This window comes from Rhinichthys klamathensis, unplaced genomic scaffold, assembly GCF_029890125.1.
Source record: "Rhinichthys klamathensis goyatoka isolate OS25496 unplaced genomic scaffold, OSU_Roscu_1.1 h1tg000004l_1, whole genome shotgun sequence".
In the NCBI taxonomy this organism is placed as follows: Eukaryota; Metazoa; Chordata; class Actinopteri; order Cypriniformes; family Leuciscidae; genus Rhinichthys; species Rhinichthys klamathensis.
The window spans coordinates 5,012,971-5,024,057 of NW_026606557.1; the positions used below are offsets into that span (position 1 = coordinate 5,012,971).

Sequence of the window (11,087 nt, forward strand, 5' to 3'; positions counted from 1 at the left end):
TGATCTGATTGATCTATTGTGTTTATATTCAGTGAGCATGTCTGCAATGTATTGAGGTCCTAGGCCATTTAATGATTTATATACCAGTAAGCCAGCTAGCGGAGCCAGACTAGCATATGGCATCCACAGCCGCGACCACGTTGCTTGAATTGCTTCATATGAGACTGCTTCAGCACTGGCTGGTTTGTGTGCATTAAACAAAATGCACACAAACGTGTCCCTGCTGTTGATATACAATCACTGATAAACACCTTTGGTTTTAATTACCAAAAAAAAAAAAAAAAAAACTATACTACGAGGAGGCAGGGGCGCCGACAGGAATTTTGAGCCACATCTATTACCACCACTTGATTACATACATTAGATATGATGGATTTGTGTGTGTGTGTGTGTGTGTGTGTGTGTGTGTGTGTGTGTGTGTGTGTGTGTGTGTGTGTGTGTGTGTGCAAGCTTCTAAAATAAATTGCCCTTCATGCCAATATTATCCAGCTGCAGACCCGCAGCACCACCAGTTTCAGAACCCCAGCGCCAGAACCGGAAGTAGGGGCGGAGCTTACGTTCTAACACCAGCGCCAGGACCGGAAGTGAGGGGCGGAGCTTACGTTCTAAACCGAGTAACGCCACCTAACGTTTTGGAGCGTAATTTGCTTAGACACGAAACGGCATTATTACACACGAAACGTCATACTTTATACGTATTATAATGATACATTAAGGTATAGTACAATAAGCATTTTAAAACATTGATTTTGTGTAATATAATTGTATATAGTTATCCGTTTCATTGTATTATGAGAGTTACTTCCTGGTCATGATGGTAAAAAAAATAATGCTAATGGGCATTTTATATAAAATATACTTTATTTCACAAGAACATGTGCAGCATGCATTTTTCTTTATGTAAAATAATGTCCAAAATCTTTGAACATTCGGCATTGTTTTAAAAGAAACAATAAAAATGTACCGTAAAACTTCAAATAATAGCCGAGTCCCAAATAGACGATTGTCTCTTTACACGCCTGGTGTGGCTGCAGGTTTGGGTCAATAAAGGCCGGTCTCAAATAGAGGTCGGGTCTGTTTTTTAGTTTCAGGTTGTATTTAATCTTCTAAAACCCGTCAGATCGTCCGCTTTTTGGCGGCCGCCAAAGCAAATTTGTGTCCCGCCAAAGCCTATTTTGATCGGTGAGTGATGTAGAATAGAATGACTGCTGCGCATGACAGGGCGCTTAACGAGCAGAGAGAGAGAGAGAGAGAGAGAGAGAGAGAGAGAGAGCCCTGGCCGCGCGCGCGCACTCTCACGTCTTCAAACAACACGAGCGCTGTCTTGCACTTTATTTGTCACATACCAGTTATAGTTCATACAACGAGCAGTGAAATGTAAGTCTGGTATTCATATAGACTCACTGTGTAATATAAACATACCCTAAATATTATTTAAAAGATGCAACAATTTTAAATATTTTTAAATAGGCCTACTTGCAAAAATAACCATGCTTGTGTCATTGTCAATAATTCCGCCCCTCCCTCACTTCCGGTTCTGGCACTGGGGTTCTGGCGCTGGGGTTCTGAAACTGGTGGTGCTGCGGGTCTGCAGCTGGATATATCTCGTTGGGTGCGCAAGACCCCATTTCGCCTGGCGGTGTGCACGGCACTTTTTGTAACATCGCGCGCGGCGCCGCATCCGAAGATGAACGACTTCGAGCCGAATCAGGCCGAACTGGTACGTCTGTACCAGCATGTTTATGATCCTTCTATACACAGAGACATTTGCATTGATGGGCGACCATAAAAGCCTCTCATTTTGTGAATAGGAACACATTTGCATTAAGCACCCAGTTTGCACTTGTCTAAAGTAACTGCTTACATTTATAAAATAAGCCTACAATAGCAGAAGTAAGCCCTGCTGATGAAATTAAGGTTTAAACACTCTTCAATAAGGCTTCAGTTGTTTAACGAGTTTGTACAAGAAAGTACAATACACCTACTGCATTTATTACTGTTTTAATATGAATCAGCTATTAATAAACTACTTCTTCACTGCTGATTCCTGGGGGTTTAGAGGAGAATTACTCCGAGTCGCCCCCTGTTGTTTCACAGAATAGCACAACAGCGAGCGCGTCAAGTATAAACGCCTCGTCCGTTTGGAGAGGTCCGCGCGCAGTCAGCGGAGACTCGCGCTCTTGCGGACGCGTCGAGTATAAACAAGGCTTGACGCGTTGTGTTTTCAGCGTCTATGAGGAGGACATGCACACATTTGAACTTTATCGCAGAGCTTTTATGAGAGTCACATCACAAGAATTTTACCATTTCATTTGATTAAAACTATCGTCATTCATTCGTATCATATACACACACTCACAAACTAGTCTTCATGACAACCTGTCAAAATCAAAGTTTTGTATAACTTGATGAAAATATAACAGAAATATATTACTATTGCACAGTAGAGTATACTTCAAGTAGGCCTAATAATAATAATAATAATAATAGTTTATTAAAACACACAGAAGCTCAAATGTCTTTAATTTACAACCCACCAAAATAAAAGTTTGTAGAGAGAAATAAAGTAACTCGAGGGAATTATGAAAGAAATTGCGTAGTAAGATGTACTTTTTAAAATAATAATAATCAAATCTATTAAAACATAATTTTAAAGGAATATCACACACGTTTTTAAAAAGTAAATTTTTATTTGTGCTTATAATGTTTAAGTCTTTTAATTGTCAGCTGATAAAACCTGTGCTTCAGGAACCATATTCATTTAACATCTAAGGCTAAATGTAGCTCTTTACTGGCTGAGTTAGATGGCGATTAACACTAAACAGTAGAAAATTGGGTTGTGGCGGCGGCGGCGGCAGCGGGGCGGGGGAGGAGGGGGGGGGGGGGGGGGTTGGGCTGGTATATCACAGTATACTCACTACAAAAAACTAGACTACACCACTGATACTGACCAAATAATGATTGATGGGTGAAGACACAGACTGTTAGAACATAAAGACTTAATCTACAATATGAAACGCTAAATGAGTTTCTAGAACTTACGTTCATCTGAAACGTCATCCGAACAACCGAAACATCTGAAAACTCTCACATGGCCAGACAATGTCTATAGCTCTAATACTTTCTTACCAATACACTGAACTCCTTGTTCTGCAATAAAGATCTCTTGCCCATTGCTGGAAATGTAGCCAGGTTCACATGTGCATGAATAACTTCCTTCAGAATTGACACATTCTGCATTAGGACCACACACAGCACTTCCATCCGCACATTCATTGATGTCTGAAATAAGATGAACAGAGATTCAGATGTTGTTTCTTTCATGTAATAATGGTACTGGCTTTAATAATTACAAATTTATGGAAGTAAAAATAAAAGCAAAAAGTAGTGAAACCTGCTTGGTTAACAGAAACGACACCACAAGTATTGCATAACTTTTCTAGGGTTGCCAGGTCTGCGTAACAAAAATAGCCCAAAAGTAGCCAAATGACCCCTAATATAAAAACTCAAAATATGCTATTCCTAAACCTATAATACATATTTTACAGTCACTGTCATGCAAAATGAAAACCACTATATTGCATTGATCACTAAACTTAACATTGAGCAGAGTTTCATAGGCAGAATATAACATATTTCAGTATAATTTCAGTAATTCCAAGCATCTCAGTCCTGCGGTAACAGTTTAAAAGTAGCTCAATTCTGCGGGGGAACAATGGACGTGGCAGTGTGGGGGATTTAGTATATCTGTACCTGTGAGCTGTTTAATATTCATATACTAGAACAATAGTGTGTCCGTGAATTTAGTTTGAATGAAATTAAAGTTAGAATAGTATGCCCAAGAATGGCTAATCAATTAGAAATGAGTAATCGTTTTACAATCAGCATCTGTTGCTGAGCTGTTATGGTAGCAGTGTGACCGTTGTGAACTACTCGCAAATAACACCTTTGGGAAATATTCTGTATCAGTAATCTAGTCAAGTTGTGCTGTACTTGGGATGTTTTCCTCTCACTTATTAATGTGTTACACTTAAGCTCTGAAATAAAAAATGATATAACTAAGCAGCATCGCAGAAGAAACAGTGCAGCTGTGATCACAACTGATATTCAGACCAACAGCTCTTTATTGAAGTCAAAAATATTATTTAATATCACTGAATCAACCCAATGTATACCAGAAAAAGTTAAATTAGGGTTAAATCAGGAAGAAATAGCTATTTAATGTATCAATTGCAGTGTAGTGATAATCAGATAGGTAATCTAGCCAGCTCTGGTATGTGGAGTAAATTAACTAGATTCTAATTTACTAAAGTCTCTTTCGGTCTCTTTCAAACCAGAAGATCTCTCATCTTCTTACTCTCTCTCTCTCTCTCTCTCTCTCTCTCTCTCTCTCTCTCTCTCTCTCTCTCTCTCTCTCTCTCTCTCTCTCTCTTCCAATCTTTCTCTCTCGCAACCTCTCTCTCTCTCACTCCTGTTTGTTATTCGTCCGTCTCATTAGTTTTACTGTTTAACTGTACATACATGTATCCTGTGTTCAAATGTAGAATTCTGTATCCGTAGTTTCAATTATTAAAACCATATTCTTGATTGATCCTGAAGTGCTCATTTACAAGTCAATGAAATGATGATCTCATAGCTACAAAGCTTTACAAGTTGTTACTATTCCAGTAACGTAAATTTTATAAACACGAGAAAATTAATGTTCACGGCCGGAACATTGAGATTTCTTGGAGTTTATAAAAAGGGATAACTTTGTTGAGAAGTTGGTAAGTTAATCTTACGGCTGTTTGCTGGACAAACCGATTGTTTGATAACTAAATTAATTCCCTTAAAGTTATCTCATATAATCGATCTGTACCATTCATACATACGATCGATCTGTTTTCAATTTCGATAATATAACTGTAATATGCAAATATATTAATCATATTTCATGATTAATTATTAAAATTCCCTATAAATAATTTGAGCTAATTAAGGCACATCTCGATGTTGCTACAGCAGGTTACTACTTTTTACAGTAACATTTTTACATAATATTTTGCATTAATGGTGCAAACTCAGCCGTTGTGTGCTATGAATGTTTGGAAAGCATGACATTTAGAAATATTTCGGAAACCAAAAGGATCAGATCTTAACAGAACACTAACCTGTGCATTTCATTTGTTTGTGTCCATAGTTGGTGAATGACTTACACGCACACTCTTGGCCGTCTTTGCTGTTTGTGCAGGTTCCTCCTCCACAGATAGATGTATCAATGTCACACACACCTTTAACAACATGGAAACAACATGTTAGAGAGAAGGATCTGAAATTTCTCAAAAATAATCTGACATTTCAATGTGTCGAGACTTGGACTTTACAGTTTTAAAGGACCTACTCATGCAGTTTTCATTAAAATCAGTGAAATTAGTTTCTCCTGACTTCAGTGTGAAGCCCTCAGCACAGATGCAGTAATATGAACCGGGGGTGTTATGACATGTTGCATATATTCCACAAACACTGGGATCGTCGCATTCATTTCCGTCTGTTATTCCGGGACAGACAATAAACAACAACATGTTACATGAAAACTCTCACATTAGACCAAAGCAATGTTGCACAATAGATGGCCAGAAAATGTCTATAGCTCTAATACTTTCTTACCAATACACTGAACAATTTGTTCTGCAATAAAGATCTCTTTCCCATTGCTGGAAATGTAGCCAGTTTTACATGTGCATGAATAACTTCCTTCAGTATTGATACATTCTGCATTAGGACCACACACAGCACTTCCAGCCGCACATTCATTGATGTCTGAAATGAGATGAACAGAGATTCAGATGTTGTTTCTGCTACACAGAGGTCATATGAGATGCATCATATCAAGCTCTCTTTACCTTGGCATTTGATTCCATCCGCTCCTGTGAAATTGTGAGTTGGTGTGAACCCTACGTTACAATGACAGTAGTAACTTCCATGTGTATTGAAGCAATTTGCATTGTCTCCACAGACGGGCGGCTGAGTCTCACACTCATCTGTATCTATATAATGACAGAAAATGTATGAATAACCACAGAACTTTTTCTTTATTTTTGGTTACAGTTTATTAATGAGTGCATGCAGATTCAGTTCATAAATGTGTCCTATCCTCAATATAATTTGTAGTTATTTTTTATAACATAATTATTTATATAATATAAAACTATATCAACAAAACTTTATTATAATTTTTTTGTGGGGCCAGTATAAATGTAGACGTATAATCCAAGTAAAATCCTGTTGAGCCCTGATATTGCTTAAAGCTCTTGAAAAAGAGTTGTATATCATATGTTAGTCTTTTTATCCATACCTTTGCAATCTCCACTTTTCCTTTCAAGTCCAACATCGCAGGTCGTCACCATCATGATGTTCTCTGTCAGTGCCAATAGAAGACCTATAAACACAAATAAAAAGTGTCTGTTACTGCATGTTTAGTGTCTTTGGTGAATAGCTTGATGCACATACAGAGGTCCAAATGTCTGAGACCACATCAAAACTTTTTTTTTTATATATATATATATATAAATATATATATTTATCACCTGCAAATAAACAACAAAATACTGAGACATTCTGATTTTCATTTTAATTTCCAATTCAATTTTTACTCTTCAAGTAATGTAATTAAAAGGTTTGTATTTAATAGAAAATAGAAGCATTTTCATTATTGGCCTTGAATACTGTAAATGAACTGTGTTTGTAAACATTGGTGCCATTGAGCATTAACAGTCGTGCATGTCAAACTAAGCCATGTTTTTGCCTATCTAATCTTATAAATACTGTAAGTCATGCTGCCAAAATCAGCCTTTATTTATCGCCCATAATGGCTAAATTGTTATTCACTAGGAAAAACAGTTTGAGAAGACAAAGTTGGAAGAAGTATAAAAAAGATTATTCTATTCATCTAATGCTATTTCCACTCATTGTTCATGACAGTTGCATTGAGATGATGGCGATTCAGGAGTATGAGGTGCTGTGCAGGACTGGAGCTAACAGATTTAACTTACACAACCAGCACTCAGACCGACACACTGTCACATGCTCTGACCACAGGCAGGGTCACACAGAAGACTCTTAATAAACAGTGTAGGACTTTTTACAACCCACAGCGGTGACTCCGCCATAACCTAAGGTGTGGTCTTGCTCAGTATTGTCCAAGCATCAGACAAACAATTGTTTTATGATTTTGTTTTTATTCTTTTCAGCCTAACAGAAAGGTTTATGTAACATTTCCCCCTCTTCATAGTTTTGCATTGGTTTGATGCCACCTTCCCATTATCCTGGGCCTCTCAGATGAAAACACCTTGGATTTCCTGTCCTGATTCGGTTTCCGCCAATATTTTTCCTTTGTCAAAATCAAAGCCACGCGGGATAGTTCACCCAAAAATGACTATTCTTTTCTGAGCAACACAAGGAAGATATTTTGAGAAACGTTTATAATTTTTTTTGTTTTTTTGTCCAAATGGAAGTCATTGGTCATGAAAACAGTTTGATTACCAACATTCTTCAAAATATATTATTTTGTGTTCAACAGAGAAAAAAAAGGTTCATACAGGTTCAATAGACATCTCTAGAAGAAAATGTTAATATAGAACCTTAAAGGATTATGTCAGACACTTCATTTAACATTTTAGGGGTTACATCATGGGGTAATTTTAGTTTTTAATAAATTGTTTAAATATTTTTTTTAATTGCATTTTATGAATTAATTAGCTCGTAAACAAACTTCATTAATAGAACAAATTAAATAACCTGTTAAACATGAAAGTATTATGCAAATATTTCTCCTTATATTGAACCTTTTTAGCATAAAGGGTTCTTTAAAATTTATTCAAGAACCCATAAGAGTGAAGGTACGTAAAAAATGACAGAATTGTCATATTTGGCTGAACTAACGCAGCTAAACAACACCCAGTTTCACTTATTGTCCCACAACATCCCATACTGAACTCACACTATTGTGATTTTACTATGTCAGTGTCTTTGAAGGTTCATGTTTGCATACAGCAGTCCTTGTTTCAATCTCTTGCCCAAAATCATGTGCTAATAACCAGACCTACATCTGATCCTTCTTTTATTTTACTTCACGGTTGTTTTCCAAACTCTTGAATGTCTTAAGACTACGAGAACCGGAGCAGAACCCTCTGCTTCTTCTCTATTCATCACTCACATTCATCTGGTGCTTTCCAGATAACTAGAGCTCATGGACCCTGATTCACACGAAAACTACCCCATTGTGACATCAGTTTTTCCTATCTGTGGCAGTTTCCTCTCGTGGCCATTTGCTGTTTCTCTATTTTTAAAACAGCAGCAATTACGCAGTTGTTGGCAGGGCAACGTTTGAGTTAGCAAAACCACACAGTGGCTCCATACAAACATCTGTCTCTACATTGTAGTGATGTAGTACTCGAGTCCGGTCTCGGACTCTTCTCGGACTCGTCTCGGACTTGTTCCTTCAAATACTCGGTCTTGACTCGGACTCGGCATAGGCAGTCTCGTCCCCATCACTAGTTAAGACTGCTCCTCTAAACAATTCCCAATCTAGCTTAGTCTGTAGGCCTAACTGTTGATTATTAAATGGGGTGATATTAAATCATGAATATCAAAACTGACAAAATCTCGACTCGGACTTGCTTCCTCAAAGACTCGGTCTTGACTCGGACTCCACTGTATTTGAAAACCAACGGACTCGGTCTCGACTCGGACTCGACCCTTCAAAGATTCGGTCTCGACTCGGACTCGACCCTTCAAAGATTCGGTCTCGACTCGGACTCGACCCTTCAAAGACTCGGTCTCGACTCGGACTCGACCCTTCAAAGATTCGGTCTCGACTCGGACTCGACCGTTCAAAGATTCGGTCTCTACTCGGACTCGACCCTTCAAAGATTCGGTCTCTACTCGGACTCGACCGTTCAAAGATTCGGTCTCTACTCGGACTCGACCCTTCAAAGACTCGGTCTCGACTCGGACTCGACCCTTCAAAGACTCGGTCTCGACTCGGACTCGACCCTTCAAAGACTCGGTCTCGACTCGGACTCGACCCTTCAAAGATTCGGTCTCTACTCGGACTCGACCGTTCAAAGATTCGGTCTCTACTCGGACTCGACCCTTCAAAGACTCGGTCTCGACTCGGACTCGACCCTTCAAAGACTCGGTCTCGACTCGGACTCGACCCTTCAAAGACTCGGTCTCGACTCGGACTCGACCCTTCAAAGATTCGGTCTCAACTCGGACTCGACCCTTCAAAGACTCGGTCTCGACTCGGACTCGACCCTTCAAAGACTCGGCATTGGCGGTCTCGTCCCCATCACTACTACATTGATCTGTGGAAACTTCAATCCTAAAAAGATCTGAAGTGTGACTCACCCAGACTCAGCAGATACATGTTCCTTATGGTCAAAGAGTGAACGAGAAATGAAAAATCCGATAAAATAAAAAATAAATGAAAACAGATAATGATTTGATCCTGATCAATCCCATGCAAGAAAAGTCTTGAGACTCTTCAAAGGTCGTCTTTCTTCAGGCTCCTCACCAACTATCTTCTGTTTCCATGCAGGGCTAGACTCTTCACTTTCCTCTCACTATCTAGAAAAAAAAACATAAGTTGTGTGGCTTTTTTATTTGAATGCCTCCTTTTCTCAATCTTGCTTCCCAAAGTAGGTCTTGTGTCTTTCTCGCTGACTCTAAATGTTGAAAAAGCCTGAAGTGTCAGTAAGAGTTTTGTGAGTGCAGTCCAGCCCCCTGCTCTTGCTGACACTGAGAGGGAGGGAGGGAGGCGGGGGAACGGTTGCCTAAAGTAACAATAAAATGAAAATAGGCTTCATGGTGTCAGTTTGGTGTTGAGTAAAGTTCCTTGGATGCTAATCTGTTCTCAGAATCTTTACTATTTCAGTAAGATGCAAAAAATAAAATAAATAAATAATATTGTTAATATTACATGTACAGCATTACAGGTAAAGTCATACAAATCAACACTCTTTGAAAAAAAAAAAAAAAGGTTGAATGGGATTCTAGAACCCTGAGGATCTTGACTGAATTTTAGGGAACACTCTACAGTCAAATGAGGTTCTAAATTAGGAGAATTGTCTTAAATATTGGCATAATACTTACGTTTAATTGGTTATTTTATTTTATTTTTTGTGATAAAAAGTGTTTACAAGGTTTTTAATTCATACAATTTAATCAAATTTAAAAAATGAATTAATACAAAATTAATTCATTAAAACTAAATACATAAAATAAACCCATGATGGGAACCCCTACATGAAGCGCCTAATAGAAACCTTTAAGGTTTTATATATAAAAATTGTTCTTCTAACGTATATAGATGTCCAAAAAAATAATGGGCTCAAAAAATGTGGCTTATTTGAAACATTTATTATAAATTTGTGATATTATACATTTAAGTACAAAGTAAAATGAATTAACATGTACTTACTAAAGTGTTATTAATTATTTATTTTTAAATAAATACTTAGAAAACCCTGAATTATCCCTGAATCTTTATGCTGTTTAACACTGATGTGTGCATTTGTACGTGTTACTTCCTGTTTTCGGGTTTTTATGAAGGTGACGTTCTTCAAGAAAGTTCTCCTTTTAGTGTTGATGTTTCATCTCCCATGCAGTTTCTAATGTATAAATGTTTTTGGTATTGTTTGTAACAATCGTTTTATGTCCCTCCCTAAAAATGCTTTAACCGAAATAACCTTTAGCCTGTATTCATACCAGAGGTGCCTATGGGAATGTTTGTGTGACAGATTTAGATTTGACAATCTAAATAATTTCCGTCCCATTTCCAATCTTCCCTTTCTTGCCAAAATTTTAGAGCGAATTGTTGCTACTCAATTGCACTCCCATCTAGCTGCAAATAATCTCTATGAGCCTCTTCAATCAGGATTCCGTAAACTACACAGCACTGAGACAGCATTAGTTAAGGTTACTAATGACTTGTTAATAGCTTCTGATTCCGGCAGCCTCTCTATTTTAATTCTTCTTGATCTTAGTTGATCTGTTCTGTTGACTTGATCTGTTTTTGGTGTTTCTGTCACTGTGGTCTGTGGTTT

General features: G+C 37.9%; 1 protein-coding gene across 1 annotated transcript in view; it reads right to left on the reverse strand.

Moving 5' to 3' along the window:
- Window positions 1-6,104, reverse strand: part of LOC130085010 (adhesion G protein-coupled receptor E1) — a 180,854-nt gene extending 174,750 nt beyond the window's left edge. Inside the window, exons 1-6 of the mRNA XM_056250560.1 lie at window positions 6,086-6,104; window positions 5,883-6,026; window positions 5,647-5,799; window positions 5,381-5,527; window positions 5,151-5,270; window positions 3,130-3,282 (exon numbers count right to left, since the gene is read on the reverse strand). Coding sequence (XP_056106535.1) covers window positions 3,130-3,282; window positions 5,151-5,270; window positions 5,381-5,527; window positions 5,647-5,799; window positions 5,883-6,026; window positions 6,086-6,104 — 736 coding nt within the window. The remainder of the gene's footprint in view (window positions 1-3,129; window positions 3,283-5,150; window positions 5,271-5,380; window positions 5,528-5,646; window positions 5,800-5,882; window positions 6,027-6,085) is intronic.
- Between the last annotated feature and the right edge of the window lie 4,983 nt (window positions 6,105-11,087).